At 40.3% G+C, this 23,397-nt stretch overlaps 1 protein-coding gene across 6 annotated transcripts in view; it reads left to right on the top strand.

Annotated features, from left to right (window-relative positions):
- Positions 1-23,397, top strand: part of SH2D4A (SH2 domain containing 4A) — a 44,745-nt gene that overhangs the window by 5,852 nt on the left and 15,496 nt on the right. For 2 of the 6 annotated variants that reach the window (XM_039331437.1, XM_039331435.1), the window contains exons 2-4: positions 10,844-11,003; positions 13,609-13,789; positions 22,949-23,072. In XM_039331437.1, coding sequence (XP_039187371.1) covers positions 10,844-11,003; positions 13,609-13,789; positions 22,949-23,072 — 465 coding nt within the window. Of the gene's footprint in view, positions 1-65; positions 493-4,819; positions 4,851-9,020; positions 9,109-10,843; positions 11,004-13,608; positions 13,790-22,948; positions 23,073-23,397 lie in introns of those variants that run through there. The other 4 variants (XM_039331440.1, XM_039331439.1, XM_039331438.1 and 1 more) reach the window with 4 other exon arrangements.

Below are 23,397 nucleotides of genomic sequence, written 5' to 3'. Positions count from 1 at the left end.
AAATTGGTTTCCCAGCAAGGCCCTAAGCAAAGTCTGTATTTTTCTTTTTCTTTTCCCCCATATAGTTTCTTTATCTACCTCTTTTCCATTCCGGTCTGGATGGGTAGCTGATTCCTGTCCCAGGCTATGAGCAAGCTCTCAACGGGGAAACCTACTTCCGCCCTTGAATTAGAACTTCCCATGTTTCTATAATGGGATGTCCCTACCACTAAAGGGCACAATCCGTCAGAAGTCTCCTTGTGAGACTTCTTCCTACTATCACGATTTTGTGAGTCTGAAAAAAGGGGACTCACGGAGCTTCTCTGGATCCCTCTCAGAGTTTGTGGGCTCCTCCGAGGGATCCTCCACGTTTTCAGACCAAAAAGGAGTCTGCAGAGACCTTCCAGTTTCCCTCAGAAGGTACGGGCTACTCTTCGACCGGCCGGCTTTACCCCATCGTTTACGGACACCTGGACCTCCAGTGTCCGCGGGCACCTCCGTCTGCTCTCAGAGGTAGGTGGTCGCTCCCTTCTTGGGGCTTAATTTCCTAACTTTGCTTTGCTTACAGGGCCTTACCAGCTAGTTGCCCAAATCCAATTCTTTCATTCACTCATTCCATTTCATTTTCACACAGTCTCTCTCTTTTCCCTAACAAAAGGTTCTGTGCTCTGGCCAAACCCCCATGCTGTCCAGGTTCTGCCAATTAAACAGATCCTTTCTGTGGCTAGGAAAGACCAGAAGCAGCAAAATCCAACTGTGATTGGGAAAAAAAAGTCTTCTCACTCACCCAAACAGAAATACACACATTTTCTTTGTTCCCCTGGGCTTTAAACTTAAAATTTAGAGGTACTTACCTTCACCTTCTTTCCAAAGCAGCCCTTGAGCTCAAACTCTCAAAACTCCCTTTACTACCCTAGCTCCACATGGGCAAGGCCTGGGAAACCCATCCACAGACACAAGGGGGTCTGCTGCCAGCAAGATGGGGCTTACCAGTCTCAGTCCATTGGAGAGGTTAGCTTGGAGTCCCATCTGGGTCGCCAAATTGATAGAAGTAAGGTCTTCATCCTGGTTCATCCAAGCCGGGAATAAATAAGCAAACATGGTGACTGCTTTGGGAAGAAGGTTACAGTTTATTGCAGAAAGATGGTCTTCAGGAAAGTACAGAGGAGAGAAGAGACTGAGCACATGGGGTAGTAGGCTTTTATACCCCCTCTAGCCTTGTTTGGAATAGTTTCCTGTTCCTGTGGCATGAACCTTGAGACTGTTTCTGAGTGTTTGTCTAGGCCTTGATATCTGTGGTTTAATTCTATTATCATATCCTGCTTCCCAGGTGATGGGGCTAATGACTCCTAGAGTTTAGGTGGGGTATGCAGATCTTCCTTTGTCTTCTTGATTGCTCTGGCTCCAACTTTCTGATGGTTTTACATCTGCATTTGTATGGGGCTAAAGTCTTGCTTGGGGCAGAGAGATAGATTTGGAGCCAGATTTGATTTTAAAAAGTCCTTTTGAGGAAAAATATATTGTTCTGCCTTTTTAATATTTTCTTCTTTGGGCTAACTTCCCTCATGTACATATGAAGGTTTTTGTGGAAAGGAATAGGTGAAAATAAGGTGTATTTGCAATGAGGTGAAGCTTCCTGGCAACCAAACTGTCATTCTTCCCAAATTAAAAATCCCATTGATGGTGATATGACATTATGTCACATATGTTTCAACCCAGCACTTTTCTCAACAATCAGGTTGTTGATTGTAGTAACAATCAATAGGCAAAGGATACCATGGGATGGCTGCAAGGTATGGTCAAAAAAGTAAAAATGGCAACCATGACAGTATGATTGAAGCTGCATGATGTATATTAAAAAACAGGCAATTAAAAAATAAAAAAGCAAGCAGCCTATTACTTGGCACCCAATTCCTATGGTAGAGTTGGGATCAGCCAAAATTCTTCACCTTTTCACTCCTGCTTATCAGTCCAGCATTTCCCACTCCTTTCCATTCAAAAGTACAAATAACAGAGGTGACAATGAGTCACCTTGGAAGATTCCTCATTTGATTTCAACTTCACCAAGTTCATCACTACAGTTATCCCAAAGATGTTTTTTCACAAGACAACTGGACTTTCTTGTTTTTCTTTGAAGACATTTCACTTCTCATCCAAGAAGCTTCTTCAGCTTTGACTGGATGATGGGGAATGGAAAGTTTTATACTTCTTGCAGACAGCTGGTCATTTGCATTCCTTTAGCGAGCAGTTAGTGCTACCTGGAGGCTTATCTGTGTCTTCAGGGTCACCTGAGTAGTGCAAATGGGTGTGGATTCTTTTTGGAACAGTTGAAAGGACTGTATTGTAGACTGGAGATAGGTGATGTTGTATCCCTCCCCCTCTGTTGAGAGAGGGCTATTCAGTTTTGACATAGATGGCCTCTTCGACCCTTCTTTCAAACCAGTGGTCCTCTCTGTCCAAAACGTGAACTTTGCTGTCTTTGAAAGAGTGGCCTTTGTCTTTTAAATGCAGATGGACTGCTGAATCTTATCCTGATGGGTTTGCTCTCCTTTGTGTGCCATACATTTATGAAGTTGTTGTTTTGTTCCCTCAATGTACAGCTCTGTACATGGCTCACTGCATTGTATTGCATATACCACATTGCTCAGTTTGTGTCTGGGTATTTTATCCTTGGGCTGGACAAGCTTCTGCCTTAATGTATTCTTGGATTTGAAGTGTGCACGTATGTTGTGTTGGCTGAAGATCCTCCTCAGCTTTTCCGATATTCCTGCAATGTAAGGAATGACTACGTTGCTTCATTTGTTTTCTTTGTCTGTTATGGAGGCGCTCCTGTGGGTCTTTTTTGAGATTTGATGAAGGTCCACTTGAGATACCCACATGTTCTGAGGGCTTTCTTGATGTGTTTTATTTCTTTTTCTTTTCCTTCTTTGCTCTTAGGCAGGCCTTCAGCTCTGTGGTGTAGGGTTCTGATAACTCCCGTTTTGTGCTCCAGTGGGTAATGTGAATCAAAAATGTAAATATTGATATGTGTGTGGTGGTTTCCTGTAAATTTCAGTGTTAAGGTTTCTGTCTCCCTTAATGTATACAGCACAATCCAGGAAGGCTAGACTATTTTCCTTAACATCTTCATGTGTGAATTTGATGTATCTGTCCACTGAGTTGATATGTTTGGTGAATGCTTCCAATTCCTGTGTTTTGATCTGCGTTGGAAGTATATTATAGAAATGATGCTGATTTGCTCAAAGTTGTGAATTTTGCTGAAACTGCATTATTTGGTTATCATATGGCTTTATTTTCTCTGCAATAGCCACAACTCTTTGTTTCAGCTCTTCAACCACAACTGCAATTTCCTTTCCCCCCCCCCCCCAGGTCATATCTTGCTGTCAGGCTAAATCTGATTTTTTTATTCTTCAGGTTTCCTTGCCTCAAATTCTTACAATTACTTAAATCCAATTGAATTTTCTTTATTTTTAACTCCAGAGGGATTTTCCACTTTGGTTTTCCCTTCTTAATTGCTTTATTATTTCCAATTCTCAAACCCAATTCTTCAGTAGTAACATAAGCTGCTGCATACATTAGTTGGTTTGTTTGAGCTGATGTTTCTGTTGGAATAGTCTGAACAGCTTCATTAACATTTTTTAATAATTTAGCCAAACTTCTCTTACTAATTTAATTCAGTTTAATCTCAGTTAATTTGGCTCTAGCTCTTGATTCTTCAAGATCTAATCCAGCTTTTGCTTCTTGTTCCTCATCTGCTCTTCTGATTTCTTTCTTTTTCTCCACTATTTGTTGCTCCACTTCTAAATTATCTCTATTATCAGTTATTCTTGAGCCTTGATCTTGGGCTTCTCTACTTGCAGTCTCTTGTAATTCTGCATTAGTGAAGAGCTTGTGCTTCAAAATAACAAGCCTCTGATCCATAAGTCTTTATTCATTGATTTCCATATCCAGGTGATTCTCCATCCAAATCTTGAACATGCACTTTTGAAATCCATGTTTTGTTGGCTCAGATCAATCACCTTCCATAATTGAGTAATTTTCTTCCTTTATCCAGATTTTTCCATTTTTTTGTTCGTCTTCCAGTTGCCTGTCAATTCCATACTCTGGTGGCCTAGCAGAGGGAGCTGAGCACTGTGGCATAATTTTACTGAACACCCAGGAGCCATAGCATTCAATGCAAGTTTTGTTGATTTGGGTGATACTTGATCCTGTATAGAATTCACTTGACGTGTTTTCACCATAGTGAAATTGGTTCACCATAGTTAATTTGTGTGCTCTACAGAGCACACAAGCCTCCATCACAACAGGGTAAAGCTCCTTGGGTTGTTGTTGTTATTTAAGATTTAATCTTCAGTTTGATTTGATGGTAAAAACGTAACAATTCAAGTCCTAACCAAGGACCTAAGAGCTGCTAAGGTAACGTCTGAGAATATAGGCAGTTCTGAGTAAGGTGGGGCAGTCTTTTTTACAATCCATATTTCTGCCATTTCCACTAATTCTGCGTCCCCGTTCCAAACAGCTCAAGGCCCAGTAGTGGGTTGCAGCCTTGGGGTTGGGGACCCCTGGCCTAGAAAATCAAATGTAAATGCTTTGTCCCCTTCTTTTCAATGTGGAATATGTTATTCTTGTCAGTGAAGTTGGAGTTGGAGGAGAATTTTGTCACTGCAGAATCTTTGGGTTTTACAGTGATTTTTGTTTCTATTTCTCACTGTTTAGAAGTAAAGATGAATAGAAACTGCATTCAGATTGCCTTATAGAGATTTCAGGAGTGAAAGTCTCACAATGAACAAAGAACTGCCCTTGTGTTTCATTCTTTTGCAGAGAATCTGGAGATTTTTCTGCAGACTGAAATTAGATGCAAAACACAGAAGGTGATATAATATTGCTGGTATTTTTTAAGTGATTATGTGCCATAAAGTCGTTGTTAACTCTTAGTAACCATATAGATTTTTCTCCAGGATGAAACATACCTGTTCCATATAAGCACTTTTAAACAAAATAATAATTGGCCACATGTAATAAGACGATAAGGAAAGGAAAATGGCTCCAGGATAATTCAGTGCGGCCATCTCATTACTGCCAGCTTGCCACCACTGAGTTGCTTCTGTCCACTCACAGCCACCAAGTCACCACTCACTATGGGTGGCAGGAGGAAGAGCTGGATGAGCGGGCAAGCAAGAGGATGGGCAGAGTGCAAAGGCTGGGTGGAGGTTTCCCATTTTCACACCTCCCACTGCCTTGCTGCTACTGGACTGAAGAGGCCAGGGACAACAGTGGACAGCAGGTGACAGGGAGGTGGCGGCCACTGGGGAATCCCATTTTTACAGGGGACTTTTTAAAAAATGTGATGGTCAAAATCAATGTATTTGACCAGCTTTATGTATCATAAAACATGGAATTTGTGGTATAAAATAGGACTATTTAGATCTTCCTTCCTTAGGATGCCCATAGGTTGTGATAGAGGGATTCCTCTATATTCAAGTTCATGAAGATGTTTTGCAAATGGCTTTGAAATAACAGCTAAGATAATTGAAGGTTTGGATAATAGTATTTTGCATAACCGACAGCTGCCTAAATGCTTAATTAGATGTTATGCTTATAAATGTTGCTCATTTTAACTAACAAGAAATTCAAGAATAAACCAGCATGGCTGCACAAAGATCTCTCTGACAAACTGAAAGACAAAAAGGACAAATATTAAAAAATGGAAAGAGGGGCACATAACTAAGGCCGATAATCAGCAGACAGCCTGAACATGCAAAGATGAAGTCAGGAAAGCAAAGGCTCAGAACGAACAAAGACTTTCAACAGAAATCATGGATAATAAAAGTTTCTTCCAACATATTAATAAGAAAAAAGTCAAGGAAACTGTAGGTCCACTAAAGAGAGAAGATGGCAAGGAAATAACAGGCAACAGGGAGAAAGCAGAGCTGCTTAACTCATACTTTGCATCAGTCTTCACAAAAAAAGAAACTATAGCCCAACATACCCCCCCCCCAAAAAAACACTGCAAAAGACAAATTAGAAACAAAAATTAAAATATGCAAGAAAATGGTACCTATCCAACCTTGAAAAATATAAATCACCAGGGCTTGACAGATTATATCCCAGAGTTCTGAAGGAGCTGGCAGATGTTTTCTCAGAACCATTACACCATATCTTTCAAAAATCCTGGAGCATCGGGGGAAGTAGCTGAGGATTGGAAAAGAGCTGATATGGTTCCCATCTTCAAGAAAGGGGGGAAAAACGGACCCAGGAAACTACAGACCAATCAGTTTAACATCAATACCTGGGGAGATCCTAGAAAAGATAATAAAAAAACAGATCTGCGAGCAACTAGAAGCAAACAAAGTTATAACTAGTAGCCAGCACAGGTTTGTTAAAAACAGATCAGGCCAAACCAATCTTATTTCATTCTTCGACAAAGTGACTAAACTAATAGACCAGTGAAATACTGTGGACATAGTATACTTAGACTTCTGTAAGGCATTTGATAAAGTAGACCACAACCTACTTCTTGGTAAGTTAGAAAAAGGTGAAATAGACAACATCATCACCAGATGGGTCTGTAGCTGGCTGGCAAACTGTACTCAATGAGTAGTCCTCAACGGCACTATATCCACATGGAGAAAAGTAAGCAGTGGGGTACCACAAGGTTCTATTTTAGGCCCAGTACTCTTCAATATCTTCATCAATGACTTAGATGAGGGAATTGAAGGGGAACTCATCAGATTTGCAGATGACACCAAACTGGCAGGAATAGCTAACACTCAGGATCCAAAAAGATCTTGACAAACTTGAACAATGGGCTCTATCCAACAAAATGAGTTTCAATGTGGAGAAAAGCAAAGTTTTACATTTAGGCAGGAAAAATCAAAAGTACAAGTACAGACTGAGCAAGATGTGGCTTAAAAACAGTAACTGTGAGAGGGACCTTGGAGTCCTAGTGGATGATCACTTAACCATGAGCCAGCAGTATGCAGCAGCAACCAAAAAAGCTAATGCAATCCTGGGTTGTATAAACAGAGGCATAAAATCAAGATCACGTAAGGTATTAGTACCGCTTTATAAAACCCTAGTAAGACCACACCTGGAATACTGCAACCAATTTTGGTCACCATATCACAAAAAAGATGTTGAGAGTTTGGAAAAAATTCAGAGAAGAGCAATTAAGATGATCAAAGGCTGGAGACTAAAACATGTGGAGAACGGCTGCAGGACTTGGGCTTGGCTAGTCTAAAGAAAAGAAGAAATAGGGGAGACATGATAGCAGTATTTCAGTATTTGAGGGGCTGCCACAAAGAAGAGGGGGTCATGTTATTCACCAAAGCACCAGGGGGCAGGACTAGAAACAATGGTTGGAAACTGATCAAAGAGAAAAGCAATCTGGAATTAAGGAGAAACTTCCTGACAGTGAGGACAATTAACCAATGGAAGAGCTTGCCTCCAGAAATCATGGGTGCTCCATCACTGGAGATTTTTAAGAAGAGGCGAGATAGTCACTTGTCTGAGATGGTATAGATTCTCCTGCTTGAGCAGGGGGCTGGATTAGAAGACCTCCAAGATCTTCTCCAAGGTCCCTTCCAGCTTCTATTCTATTCTATTCTATTCTATTCTATTTTATATTTTTACAATATGAATGCTGTTAATTGGCATTAAATAAGATTATCAATTTCTATTACTTTTGGGTCTCTTTAATTAGAGATGGAACCAGGGAATTATGAATGCAAGTACCCATCTGAAATATGCTGATATTATGTAAATTATATTTGATATTATATTTTTATGCAGTGTGATTTCCATTTCTTGGAAGAATAATTTATGTCAACATTAGTTAAGCCCAACAAAGCTTGAGAAAATAAAGCAAGATAGAATAAATAGTACTAATTAGATATAATAAATAGTACTAAAGTTGGAAGGGACCTTGGAGGTCATCTAGTCCAACCGCCTGCTCGGGCAGGAAACCCTACACCATTTCGGACAAATGGCTGTCCAGTCTCTTCTTAAAAACTTCCAGTGTTGGAGCATTTACTGCTTCTGGAGGCAAGCTGTTCCACTGATTAATTGTTCTCACTGTCAGGAAGTTTCTCCTTAGTTCTAGGTTGCTTCTCTCCTTGATTAGTTTCCATCCGTTGCTTCTTGTCCTGCCTTCAGGTGCTTTGGAAAATAGCTTAATTCCCTCTTCTTTATGGCAGCCCCTGAGGTATAGTTTGATAAAAGCATGGAATTATATAAGGAAAATAATAAGCTCAACAGTTACACTATTAACCTCTCCTTCAGTGCTTTCAGTGTTGGAGACAGACTAAGAAACATGTAATTACATATGCAGACAAGGCCCACTCAAATTCAATGAATAGAAGGCCCAGCAATAATTATTCAGTGAAGATCAGAATGTACTGTGATTGATGTATTTATAAATTGCTAGAAGTATAAAATCTGATCTTAAGAACAATGCAAGGATATTAAGAAAAAAGATAGAATTCAAAGTGCTTATACAAAATGAAAACCATCTGTCAGGGCACATATATAAATCCCTACTTAAAGATGATAGAACAAATAAAAAGCAGTATAAAAAATACAACAATGGGAAGAATTATGGATCAAACTCATAAAATCTAAAAAAAAATCTAAAAAAATTAGTTGAAAATGTTAAAATTGGTATACAACTTAATCAATAATGTCCAAGATAGATAAGTCGTACATTTCTATAATAAATTTGGAAATACCTTGAAACAGAAGGAACATTTTACCATCTGCAAAAAACCTTAAAATATTAAAATCTTTAATATGTATAAACTATAATGTAATAATACAGTAGAGACGAGGGTGAAGGTTTGTTCTCCAAGCTCCTCCACAAGCTGTATTTTGCAGTTGCTTATTAAAGTCACATTTATCTTTGGATGCAAAATTTAATACTAATATAAACTTTATCTCTAAGACTTAAGCCATCTAAATGTTAGAGTGGTAGTAACCTCAAATCAATATTGTATACATACCATTGTACTCAAATAATAAAATGTACTGTTTATGTTTTATAATAGAGTGGTACCTCAGTACTCATTAATTGGTTCTGGAAGGCATGATGAGTACTAAAAATGAAGAGTACCAACAAACCACGTGACTTACCATGTGAGCTGGGAAAGACTTTTTATCTATACATTTTCCTATGTCAGCAATCTTTCCAGCATGGTCAACTTCCTGTCTGTCTTCTGCAGCTGTCCCCAACTTCCTTTTGCAGTGATCTTCATTGCATAGCTGATTTCCTGTCCATTCTCCATGGCCGTCTCCGTCTTCCTATAGCAGCTCATCAAATATCAAACAAATGACAAAGACTGGGACAATATTTTTATATCAAAATGCATTGAGTACCAAATTCTATGAGTTTTGTAGCAGTCAAGTACTGAAGTACGACTGTAATACAATTTTAAAAACAGAATAAATCTTATTTGTTTCTTCCACTAATATAAATTGCCCTAAATTACAATTGGTTCTCTATTTAATCTGCTTCCAAGCTGCACTAGATTAAATTTCTTGACTGATATTCTTTAAAGAGAAGCCCAACCTACTGTCCACGGCAGGGACAAACATTGTTTAAGGGAAGCAAAAATTCCAGTAGAGATAACAAAAAGCAGTCATACCGTAGCTTCCTTTTTATTATTATTATTATAGACAGGTTATAGCCATATCAAGCTCATTTGGTTGGCCTCATCAGCTGCTTACTCAGCCTTCAGACGCATTTGTCACTCTCTCCTGCATCCAGATATAATTATTTAAAGAGAGAAGCTCTTTGTTTGTATATCTGTGTGTTTGTGTGTGTGTATGTGTACCTACAGTAAATAAGCATACACATATGCATATATGTGTATATGTTTATGTATGTGTATATGTATATAATAAAATTATGAGATATCAGTGTTTAAGAATAGAGGAAATAGGTCAATGGATATTTAGTAAAGTATGTGGCCTTGTCCTATCCTTTAGAAACAAGGTTTACAGAATGTCTGCAAGGTTATCAGTCCAAGAATGCAACCATTAGAATGAAAATTGTCTGTCTCAAACATAATTAATTTAGAAACAAATATTGTAATAAATAGGCAAATGGAGGTCCATATGGTATCTTTGGAATTTAGAATACATTTATATGCAAAGGCAACATAGTGGTTTGATCTCTGGTTCCCCCTACCATTATTTTATATCCAACGTTCAATTTGGAGTATGAATGAACCAACTAGCCCACACATCAATACTGGCAGCAATAGGTATATGGATGAAATCAAGATAAATTTATTATATTATATGCCCACAATTAATTGCTAATAATTCTTATTGTTATGGGATAGTTTTGTATTGTTCGTTTTACTGTTTGCCTTTTATTACAAATGAAGGTGAATATACATGTCCCAGCACAAGTCTGAAAGCTCAGAAGTCAACACTTCTGGTCCCAATGACTGACCCAGATTGAACCCTGTAGTTTTATTGATCAATGACTGAAACAAAGTTCCTGTCTGGATGAAACTACTACAGATAATTGTTAGTTCATATGCTTTCGCTTTGTTTATTCTATCAGCAATCTCAAAAATCTCTGAAATTTTTCTCTCATATCTATTAGAGTAGTAGTACAAAAATATTGGGTCTCCTTTTGATTTTTTTAATGGAAAGGCTAAATGGATGCCTTTGTTATAGAATGTAGGTAATTTTTAAATTCATTTGAACTTGTAAAATATTGGAGGCCACTTTGCCATTCCATTAAAGAGTCAACCAGATGGAAGTGTATGTGGATGGTAAAGGAAACTGGTACACTGAACACACTGTAGATTACTGATAATTTCATTGATGTTAAAGCAGTTTTATTGTTGTCTTGCAGACCATGGAAAATCTGTGCAGTGGAAGCTTGGTGCAGATGGTGATATCTGGGTATGGGTAATGGGAGAACACATGCTGGATAAATCATATGGCCTCCTGTGTAGTGAGATTCTTGCTGAAAGAGTGAAGCAACAGTCACTTCAGCAAGTAGAGAAAATAAGGTTAGTACAGCCTTCCATTACTGAAAACAATACACCAAATCTGTCATTAAAAGGAATTTCTTTGAGGCAGGTCCTGACTAGTACAAACTGCAGGTTATGGGTTGCTGTCCAATGTGGATGTAACGAAGGACAGAGACTCTAACCAATCTTTTCTATTTGGATCCTCAAGACTGTGACTTCACTTCCAGAATTCCTAGAAATAAGCAAATATTACGCTTTTCTATTTTTTAAAAAAACTTTCCAAAGAATTCAAAGAAACCAGGACAATATACTTAAAAAATAAGGGCATTGTTCCAATTTTTATTTTTCCATTGTGGAAAACAGACTGGATTCCTGAATGATGGAATTTTTTTTTTCAGTAAATCCAAAGAACCATTGTGGTTCTCAAACAATATAAGATAAGATAAAATAAGATAAGGTAAAGTAAGATGATGAGATGAGATAAGCTGAGATAACTTTTATTGTCACTTTTTTCTGTGAACACACTGGCACACATTAAAAAAATGAAATTCTGATGCCTCTGTGGTACGGATAGGGAAAGGAAGAAGTGCTCTTCTCATATGATGCAGAAAATGCAGGCACTGCTATGCCCACTTCACCAGTGCCTCACTTCGAGTGAGCAAGCTAATCTGCTTGTCAGCTGCACACTCAGAAATTGATACTGCTAACCACCTTCACAATTGAATCATTAATAAACAGAAGTGAATGGCCGGGCCTGCCTTTTTTGAAATTGGAAATGATTTCTTTTGTTTTTCCTACATTTAAAACCAGGCTGTTTTTATTATACCAGTTCATCAAACCCTCTACCTCCTCTTGGTAATCGCCCTCATTATCATCCTGAATAAGGTCCACCACTGTTATATCATCCACATACTTCACAATCTATTTGGTAGCAAACCTTACACAACAATCATGGGTCAGCAGGGTGAAAATAGCAGATTTAGGACACAGCCCTGAGGAGTACCTGTGCTCAAGAACACGATGTTAGAAATATTAGTCCCAACTCTCACATATTAGGGCCTATCAGTGAGAAAATGAAGAACCCAGTTGCACAAAGGAGTATTGAAACCCAAAAGGCCTAGTTTATCTACTAAATGCTGAGGAATGATCATATTAAATGCTGAACTAAAGTTGATAAACAGCATTGCACATGAGATTCTTTCCTCTAAGTGCTCCAAGCTCAGATGAAGAACATAGGAAATAGTATGTAGGATGGAATTTTGCAAGTTAAGTGAAGTCACTACACATCAGACTGACAAGAACCTTAAATAGTATGGAATGAAAGAAGGAAGGCAAGAGGGCACCATTTGTCCTTAGTTTCAGCTGTGAAATGTTCAGGAGAAGAAGAATAAGCCTATGTGTGATTAAATAAAACAGGAGTTCATTATTTAGTGGGCAGGGTTGTTGACAGGTTCTTGAGGTAGGCAGAAATTCTATGTTAGAAGTCTCCTGTTATTCTTTATAACTGCAATTATGCAGCTGCTAGTAGTTGACATTTTAGTCCAAATGCAGATGCTGGGGAAGAAAACATCCAATCTTTTTCTCCAATAGCCAATTCTAAATCTAACTTCATGAAGCTGGTGATGACGCAGAGGCCCAAATCTATAATTCTCATAGCAAGGCTATCAATAGTTTCTATGACAGAGAAGTGCCACTGATCGGAGGGAGAGAGCAAAGGGGGGAAGAAAGGAAGCCATTTCAGTTATAATTGTATGAATCTTCCATATAATCTAAATGTGAGAAAATATTAACAGTGATTTGTGTGTATTTCATCATCATCATCATCATCATCATAAAAACATCCCCATCTGCCTATCCCAGGTCCTTGGTAAGGACTCTATAGGTAGACAAAAATGCCAAATTCAGTCTGAACATCTGGCTGACTGTGCAATGATTAATAATAATAATAACAACAACAACAACAACAACAACAATAATAATAGAGTTGAAAGGGACCTTGGAGGTCATCTAGTCCAATCCCTGCTCAGGCAGGAAACTATATACCATTTCAGACAAATGGTTGTCCAGTCTCTTAAAAACTTCTAGTATTGGAGCTTTCACAATTTCTGGAGGCAGGTTGTCCACTGATTAATTGTTCTAACTGTCAGGAAATTTCTCCTTAGTTCTAGGTTGCTTCTCTCTTTGATTGGTTTCCATCCATTGCTTCTTGTCCTGCCTTCAGGCTCTTTGAAAAATAGCTTCACTCCCTCTTTTTTGTGGCAGCCCCTGAGATATTAGAAGATTGCTATCATGTCACCCCTCGTCTTTCTCTTCATTAAACTGGACATACCCAATTCCAGCAACTGTCCCTTATATGTTTTAGCCTCCAGTCCCTAATCATCTTTGTTGCTCTTCTCTGTACTCTTTCTAGAGTCTCAACTATAATTTAAGGATAATTTAAGGGCCAGCCTTCCACTGTACCACTTCAGTGCTATGTAACATCCAGATTTAGGATACAAAGGTAGAGATATAGCTGCCTGTCAAAACATTTTTTACATTAATTCCTATTGCAGCTTCCTATATATGCTGCACATGCAGGTAAAAAACAAAGTTATTTGAAAAGCTTCTGTTTCCTTGAAAAACTCTTTGTTTTCTTATTTTATAGAAGAACCCCAATGGAAAAAGTCACAGAGGGTTCAGTATTATGTCCTCCACAGTTTCTATCAGAGACCCAACCTGGATTTGAAATACTGCAAGACAATAAAAATTTTGTGCAAAGAGATGTACCAAAGAAAGTGGAAAACGCATCAGCTGTTGGAAATTACAGAAATCTAGAATGTGTCCAGGTAATGTTCTTGTTTCTTACTATTCAAACCTTGAAATGAAAGTTAGTTGAGGGGGAAAGAATTCCATGGTGAATCCAATGAATGATGATTTTAGGAGTTATTTGCGGTCCCAGTCAGCATTCAGGTGAATCAACACTGAGAGAATGATGAAGATTAACTTTGCTACAGCAAGTTAAACCAAAAAAGCTATTTGTGCCATGATGCTCAACTTGTGCCCCCTCCCATTACAGGTGACACAGCAGTATCAAAAGTTGCTGCTGCAGTGTAATATTATGCATATAGGAAACAATACTTTTAATTTATATGTCACTGAATGACATATAAATGGTTCTATTTGTACTTCACACAGAGGAGTAAGGCTGTCATGCAAAGTCTAAAATTCAGGATGACCAGCCCAGCTAATTGAGCGTAAATTGTTTTAGGGGGACTAAACTAATTTCTTGAAATCATCATTCAGCAGAATTATTTGAATATTAACCCTGTTTCAACATTTGCAATTAAAAGTATAGTTTTGAGTGGTCCTGCAAGATTGAGACTGTAGGTACTACATCCTTGTATTTCCGTTTAATTCCACCCCCACCTCTTGGCTGCACCAGGTTGTACTAAAAAGGGGGCTAAAATAACTGGGGAGGAACATTTCCCACATTACTGTTATTTTTCTATCCTAGAATCATTTATTTATATAAAATAAGATACAATCTTTCAAGAATTTTTTTATTTCTTTTTTTACTTGTATTGAATAGTAATTCATTGGAGTTAAATTAAACACATTTCCTTTTACATAAAAGCAGGAATTACTCTATCAAGAATAGATTTTCAGTGAAATCACTTATTAGAATTAATGTACCTATAGGTTAATGATTAAAACAAAGGCATGTTGGTCAAGGAGGCTGGTTCCCGCGTCACATGGGCTTTGGTAGATAAGGTGAAAAGAGGACCATTTATTCCCTTCACTGATTAAAGAAGGTAATCAAGAACTGAAAGAAAACACTTGAAACAAAGCCCTGAGTTAGCGAGCCTTGATTACAGCCTTATAAATGGTTATAAGCACAATGGTTTATCAATAGGGAGTAGAAAATAGAGGAATCTCCTGCAAACCTTTTTAGAAAAAGATTGTGTTAAATGTGCTAGGTTTTTTTTTTTGGTATTTTGCTGTCACAACCTGAACAATAAGCTTACTGTACAGTGTGAGCCCTGGCTCTTCTGGAACATAATAACTCTATAGACATATATTGAGAAGAATAGTATCTCAATGGCATCTGACTTAGTGCAAAATGTTTCCATTATCCTTTCTGAAATCAGAGAAGCTGGCAATATTTAACTAACCATATCTGATTTTTAAAAAGCTGACCAGAATCAGGGCCTTTTAGCAACTGGAAGGATCATCTCCAGGTAATCTCAAGGCTGTAGATAAACTGGAAGGTTGGGAGAAAGCGAGCAACAAGAATGAGGGTAACTAAGCACGGGGGAGAGGTTTTTTTAGAACTTCATTCATGGTTGTAAGAGTAGTGAAGCTTCAGTTATCTGTGAATATATCTTTATCTTTATTTCAGTTTCTTTAAAGTTTTAAGCTTATGCTTAAAATTGTCTTTCAGGACTGAAGAGAGATTCAAGGGCTTTTGTCAAGATGAAGGTTTCTAATAACTTATAAGTAGTTAATGAGCTATTTCCAAAAGTGATCAGAAGTGAGGTTTATGTTATGTCCTGAGCCTGTGCAAGCAGGCTCGGGGCATTGCAAATGGTCCCGGACAGGTGCAAGTTGCCCAGGACCAGACAGGCTGTCGCCAGTACTTGTGCGCATGCACAAGTGCTGGCGCGCCAAAAGTTGCAGATTGACCCGAGAATGGCATATATAAGAGGCCAAGAGTTTTGGGCATTGCCGGCATCTTCCAACTGTAAGCTGAACTAAGCATAAAGAAGTCTTGAGAACTACAACTGCTTCTTGTGTCTTGCCATTTCGCAAAGGACGCAACACTGGCGACGAGGATGGGATTCCTTACATCAATCGAAAAGGTGTAAGCTTACCCAAGTGAGTCCTGAGCGGCAGGAAAGGCGTTGACTCGGCAGCTACCCGCCAATCCAGCGTGCATTTGGGGGTAGGCTGGCAGATAGACCCTTCCTTCTACAAAATGGCAAAAATTGGAAGGCTTTCGGAATTCGACGTCTCACATCCAGAGAGGTGGGAGTCCTACGTAGCCAGGGTAGAAAACTACCTCAAGGTAAATCAAGTACAGGAAGATAGTTTAAAGGCTGCCACCCTGCTGTGCGTTTGCGGTCAAGACGCATTCGAAATCGCTGAGAACCTTGCAGCACCTGTCCCTCTAGAGTCTGTCAGCTACGCAGATCTAAAAAAGCTACTGAAGGAGCACTTCCAGCCCAAGATATCCGTCATCGCGTGGCGCCACACCTTCGAGCAGAGGGATCAACGACCCGGAGAATCGGCCAAGGAGTACATCGCCGCGTTGAGGAAAGCCGCCAAACATTGCGAGTTCAAAGACCTCGAAGAACGACTGAGGGACAGATTTGTATGCGGTCTAAGGCATAGAGAGTTACAACAGAGACTTTTTGCCAAGGAGGACTTGTCATTCCAAGATGCCTTGAGAGAGGTCACCGCAGAAGAAGCAGCAGGCGGTGCCATCAAGAACATGCGGCCGATCAGAAACAGTCCAGATGCTGCATCCGTGCACCAGGAAGAAGTCCAAAGGAACTCTGAGGAGGATCCTGACGAGGAAGTGGACCGTCTCCACCCCACAAAGGAAGGGAAACAAAAAGGAAGCTCTTCAGCTCTCCCCAAGTGCATCGGTTGTGGAGGTCGCCACAAGAGAACCGACTGCAAGTTCCGCTCCGCTATCTGCAGGGCGTGCGAAAAACAAGGACACATTGTAGCTGTGTGCCTGGGCCGTCAGAAGGTACAACCTCAGAAAGAATTGCGCCTGAAAGGTACCAGGGTTCCCAGCCAAAACAGGGTGGGGTTTTGCGCTTCGCGAAGAAGCATCTATAGGACAGGCACACACAAGCCCATTAAGAAAAAGTTGTCACTTAAGGTGAAGCTACAAGGGGTTCCATTGGCTATGGAATTGGATACGGGGTCTGCACTTTCAATCATTTCCATGCAAACGTTTAGGAAGATTTGTTCCGGTAGTGGAAGTCAGGCCAAGCTGAGGCCTTCTGACATTGTGTTAACAGACTTTCAAAACTCCAGAGTGTGTGTTAAGAGGGAGGCCACCCTTAACGTACAGTATAAGGATTTTGAAGGTCCACTAGATCTAATAGTAGTAGGGGGTGAACGAACGAGTCTCATAGGACTCGATTGGTTTGAGGCCTTGGGAATACACGTCACAGGGCTCAATAGTCTGCAAACACTTGACCTACAAGAAGTCTGCAAAGAATTTGCAGATGTCTTCAGCCCCCAGCTGGGCACATACAAAGGACCCCCTGTGTCATTAAAACTAGACCCCACTGTCACTCCCATTAGAATTAAAGCAAGAAGGGTCCCTTTTGTTTTAAAAAGTAAAATTGACACTGAGTTGGACAAACTGATTCAGCAAGGAGTTCTAGAACCTGTTGACTCCAGTCCCTGGGAAACCCCCATTGTCACGCCTCTCAAGGCAAATGGGGACATTCGCATCTGTGCTGATTACAAATGCACTCTGAATAAGGCATTGCAGCAACATGCCTATCCTGTTCCTGTGGTCAGTGATATTCTGGCCTCCCTCAAGGGGGGGCGCGTTTTGCAAAGCTTGACCTAGCTCAGGCATATCAACAGCTGCCTGTTGATGATGATACTGCTGTAGCGCAGACCATTGTGACCCACAGAGGGGCCTTCAAGATGAAGAGGCTACAATTTGGAGTAAATGTCGCTCCTGGAATTTTCCAAAGCGTAATGGAAAACACACTACGGGGTATACCAGGGGTTTGCCCCTATTTTGATGATGTCTTAATTGCAGGAGATTCTACACACAATTTAGCTGAGAGATTAAGGGCTGTCCTTTTAAGGTTCAGGAAAACGGGCCTCAAGCTTAAGAAGGACAAATGTAAAATTGGAGTGCCTTCTACTGATTTTCTGGGATTCAAAATTGATGCTACTGGGATTCACCCTGCTGAATCCAAACTGAAAGCTATTATGCATGCTCCCAGGCCAAAGTCTAAGGCCGAACTACAGGCTTTCCTGGGCATTCTGAATTTCTACAATTCCTTTCTTCCACATAAGGCTAGTGTAGCTGAGCCTCTTCACAGGCTATTAGACAAACAGGCAGTGTGGCAGTGGTCACAAAAACATGAGGCAAGTTTCAATGAGGTCAAAGCCTTACTCACTTCTAACAGTGTACTCGCACATTTCAATGAATCCCTTCCTGTGTGCATCGCTTGTGATGCTTCTCCTTATGGGGTAGGAGCTGTACTAAGCCACCTCAGGGCAGATGGAACTCAGGTTCCTGTTGCATACTACTCCGTAATTATGCTCAAATAGACAGGGAGGCTTTAGCTGTGGTTGCTGGAATTAAAAAATTCCATGATTTTTTATATGGCAGGCATTTCACGGTCTTCACTGACCATAAGCCTTTGTTGGGACTGTTTACCACACGTAAGCAAACCCCCCAAATCATCTCCCCCAGAATGCTAAGATGGTCTATCTTTCTTTCTGCCTATGATTTCTCCCTACTTCATAAACCTGGGAAGGAAATGGGCCATGCTGATGGCCTCAGTAGGTTACCCCTGCCGGTAATAGAAGCTGAACCTGCTCCAGCTATCAATCTTCTCTCCATTCAGGCCTTGCCCGAGTCTCCTTTGAATGCCAGAGATGTAGCCGCTGAATCAGGCACAGATCACACACTTTCAAGTGTCCTTTCTTGGGTTTTATCTGGATGGCCAGAGAGCTGTCCTGGCACTGAGTTTCAGAGTTTCTGGTCTAAAAGGAACGAGTGGTCCACCTTCCAGGGTTGTCTGCTTTGGGGAAGCAGAGTTGTCATCCCTACCTCAATGAGGACTAGGGTCTTAGGTTCCCTCCACGAGGGTCATCCTGGCATTGTACGCATAAAGGCGCTTGCGCGCAGCCATTTGTGGTGGCCTGGGTTAGATAGAGACATTGAAGCTAAGGTGCACGCATGCCACCTTTGCCAACGCTCGCGCCCCGAAATGACACAAGCTCCTGTACATAGATGGGAGGAAACACAGTCTCCATGGTCTAGGGTGCACATTGACTACGCTGGGCCCTTTCAGGGTCAATTCTTCTTGGTCCTAGTTGACAGCCATTCAAAATGGCTTGAGGTTGTACCTGTATCTTCCACCACCGCTGCAAAGACTATTCAAGTACTGAGGGGGATTTTTGCTGCACATGGGCTTCCAGATGTCCTCGTGTCTGACAATGGCCCTCAATTCACTTCTTCCGAATTCCAAGCTTTCTTACAGGCTAACATGATTCGTCATGCCACCTCTGCACCTTTCCACCCGTCCACCAACGGTATGGCTGAACGCATGGTTCGCATCACCAAGGACGCCTTGAAGAAAATTACCTACGGAGACTAGCATCACAGGTTGGCTGACTTCCTCCTTTCTTATCGCACTACACCGTCCACTTCTACGGGGAGGAGCCCAGTTGAACTTCGTTGGGGGCGCAAACTGACTACCAAGCTTGACCGGTTGCATCCGGATAGACTGCCTTCTTCTTACACACGCCCCAGGGCACCTAGACAACTCCTTGTGGGTGCCCCGGTTTGGACTCGTAATTACGGGCCTGGTCATTCATGGGTCCCCGCGATTCTATATCCAGGGTCACAGGTCCTCTGTCTTACGAGGTGTCCCTGGACAACGGTCGTGTCCTGCGTCGACACATCGACCAACTTCGCCCTAGACGGGACCTTCCCGCTGAGACTCCTGGGTCTTTTCCAGGGGGGGAGGGGGACCCCTTTGGGCAAGGGGAAGGGCATGGGCTGCTGCCCATTATCAATGAGGAAGCCACAAACGGCTCATCTCAAGATTCCGCGAGTGTTCCAAACAGGAATTCAAGGAGCCCAACTAGATACCAGGCATCAACGCCTACTCCAGCCAGGGAGTCACCCCGGGGGCATAATCACTACTCATCCGCATCACACAGTACTCCAGTCAGGGAGAATACCTGGGAGCATCCCAATAAACCATTTCCTGCAAGAGAGCTGGCACACACTCCTTCTAGTTGGCCCGACACTACCCCTGTCCCTAGAAGGGGGCAAACATACAGGGAGGTGGTCGAGGAACCGAATCCCGACTACAACACCTCTGACTTCACTCAGGGGACAACTGAGTTTTGGGACAGTACTGAAAACCCCACAAGCCTGGGGACAGAACGGGAACCAGGGGACAGACAACCTCCTGACAGGTCTTGGACGGACCTTGGAGGTTCTACAGAATCGCCCAACAGTGACAGTCACTTAGAGGGGCCAGAGAGCCTGCAGCAAGGCAGGACAACCAGGTTAAACAAAGAAAGAAGCTCTGGCCTGACGAGCCCGGTGGGCAAGCAAGCAGGCCAGGCATTGGAGCACAGTCCTTGGGAACCACCAAGGCAAAACAAGGGGGACAGGCACACATCACCCCTCAGTCAAGGGGTACTTGGCAGGTACCCAGAAGTTAGGAGGTCACAGAGAGCCAGGAAATCTCCTAAGTATTTAGAAGATTTTGTAACTCTATTGGCAAAACAGAGTTAACAGAGGGAACAGAACACTTAGACTAATGGAAGCAAAAGTAATACCTGGCATTGGGTAGTATGGCACTACACTCGCAATGGGTTATGTGTTACTATGGCATGGTTAATAGTTTTAACCCGGGGGGAAGGGGTGTTATGTCCTGAGCCTGTGCAAGCAGGCTCGGGGCATTGCAAACGGTCCCGGACAGGTGCAAGTTGCCCGGGACCAGACAGGCTGTCGCCAGTACTTGTGCGCATGCGCAAGTGCTGGCACGCCAAAAGTTGCAGATTGACCCGGGAATGGCATATATAAGAGGCCAAGAGTTTTGGGCGTTGCCGGCGTCTTCCAACTGTAAGCTGAACTAAGAATAAAGAAGTCTTGAGAACTACAACTGCTTCTTGTGTCTTGCCATTTCGCGAAGGACGCAACAGTTTACAAATTTCATGTTTAGCATATTACATGCAATATTACTTCTTCTATTCTGGGTGAACGTGAGTGGTTTGCTTTTGAATGCTTAGATATTTATTTGTTTCTTTTCTTTTTTAGCTTACCTTTGTTGCAAAGAATTCAGGGCAGTGTATACTTCCTCTTCTCCACTTCACAGAAATCTGTGAGATAGATGAGCTTTAGAGATAGTAACTGGCTCAAAATTATGCAAAGAATTGCCAAGTAGGGAGACATTTGAATCAAGCAGGATCTACCAAGAGTTTCTGAAGCACCGCTGGATTTTTTTTTCTGAAATTTGATATTGTTTATAATATGCTCTCTAGTCACACGTATTTTAGTATTAGTAATATTAGCACCAATTTTCAATAATTATATGCATTTAAAGTCTGCAAATTGCATGCATGCCTCCATAGTTGTGTTGGATTGCAAATTTGTTTGTGTGGGTGATGTATTTCCAAAGGGAATCTGAGCCCAGTTTTAATTATCCCTTCCTGCTGACTCCAGGTTTCATTAGCTTTCTATTTGTGTAACTAATTAGGCACTGTTTTTGTATTCAGTAATTGTAACTACATCTCCTCAGTGATGTCAATTCCAAAATAAAAACTGGACAGTTACAGTTGTGAAGGTGAACATAAAAAATAGATGGGTGGAGGAAGCAAATGGAAAATCTCTCCTCCATTGCTTGCAGTCAAAACAGAAGAGGAATGGGAGAATATTTCGGAACAGACCAGGTTCTATATCTTTGAGATTACTTCCTTCTATGACTTGATAACAATCATGCAGTCATAAAAGTATTTGGGCAGGGCAAAGTATAAATAGAGTTGGAAGAATGGTTGGGAAATCCTTTGCTGAAGTCAACAAACATAGAACTTAAGAAAATCTCCCACTATAATTTTATTGCAAAAGCTCTTCAGTTCAAAGATATTTTCAATCAATAAAAATTTCTGATAAAATGGAACTGTTGCTGAAAATGGCTTCACTGAAAAAACACTCACTGAAAAGAATTAGAAAATATAGTGACTCATAAAGCTTGTGACCCAATAGCCCAGCATGCACTCATGTAAATATTCAAACTTACATTTTTAGATGATTTTGTTAGTTTATTGTAAGTGATGGGAATGGATAGTAAATGGTGTGGCCAAAATTGTGGCAGGATGGCTTAAGGATGCTGTGAAAAAGAGACTTTAAACAGCCACTATCTTATTACGTTTTCTTTGGGAAATATATAAGGGATTAGGGAAAACAGATATATTTGAGTCAGCAATCACATTTTTCAAAGACAATACTAATTTCTAGTATTACTGATTAACATACACTATCTGCTAGTATTTTAACATGAAAATGTTCAGCTCAGACAAGAAAAAGTGCTAGCTATCATTGAATGGAGATATTGGCTCTTAAAGTGGCTTGTAGAGTATCATATTCTTGGTGTCACAGCAGCCTTCCTTCATTCAGTGATCCTCAAAATGTATTGTATATCAATACCTATCTTTTCAGTCATTGTGGCCAAATGAACATATTTGGAGATATCAAATCAACAGAGAATCTGGTAACCTTAATTTTAATCTGCAATTTACATTTTAGTTGAATCATCAAGCTATAATAATATTCAACATACAGGTTTTTTTTAAAAAAAGTTTTTTATTTATAATACAGTTTAAAAAGAAAATATTGGACATGACGTAACATTCCAGTATAAACATTTCTGTCTTACATTTCTCTTCTTACATTTAGTTCTTTATCTCTATAGATACATATGGGTTTTTTATACAATACTTAATTCATTTCTCTATTTGCTAGCCTAAAATTATATACATTTCCATATTGACGCTAATCTATAACCTCAACAGTCCTCTCAACTCCCACCAATAGTACAATTTATCCCAGATTTCAAAATATTCGGATCCACTTTTATCCTTCAGTTCTATCCAACACATACAGTTTTTATAGGATCAAATGCTACAACTATTTATGAAGTCAAAATGTGAATTATTAGCATGGAAGAAAATTATTGGTACATTAAATGAAACCATTACCTGTGTCTGTCTTTTGACAGGTTAGAGAAATGCCAGTGAAGAAGACCACCACCGAGACCAGAACAGGAGAAGAAATAACTCTAGATTACCCTTCTGAATCAATTCAAAAACTGGACAAAGAACATTCTGATTGGCTAGAATCTTGTACGCACACTAATATCGGCCCTTTTATGTGACCATGCTTATAATTTTGAATGGAGAAAGGATATACAAGGCTAGCTATACAGAATAATATTTTAAAATTTTAACTGTAATGCTTAAATGTTACATTTAACAAAGACTTTTTTTTAAAGTACTTGATATCTATCTCTCTGAAATTCTGCTATACAATAGAAGTAGTAATTTTGGCTCTCTGTTGGAATTATTAAATGTCAGTTTCTATTTATGCCAATGTCCCTTATTTGTAAACAAATCCCCTCAAATTTTACACAAGACGTTAGGCTCTCCAAGGAATCCACCTACTCAGAGA

This window comes from Crotalus tigris, unplaced genomic scaffold (assembly GCF_016545835.1).
Source record: "Crotalus tigris isolate CLP2741 ecotype Arizona unplaced genomic scaffold, ASM1654583v1 scf7180000024437.13266115, whole genome shotgun sequence".
NCBI lineage: Eukaryota > Metazoa > Chordata > Lepidosauria > Squamata > Viperidae > Crotalus > Crotalus tigris.
Note: the sequence above shows the minus strand (reverse complement) of the source record. Positions and strands in the feature narration are given on the sequence as shown.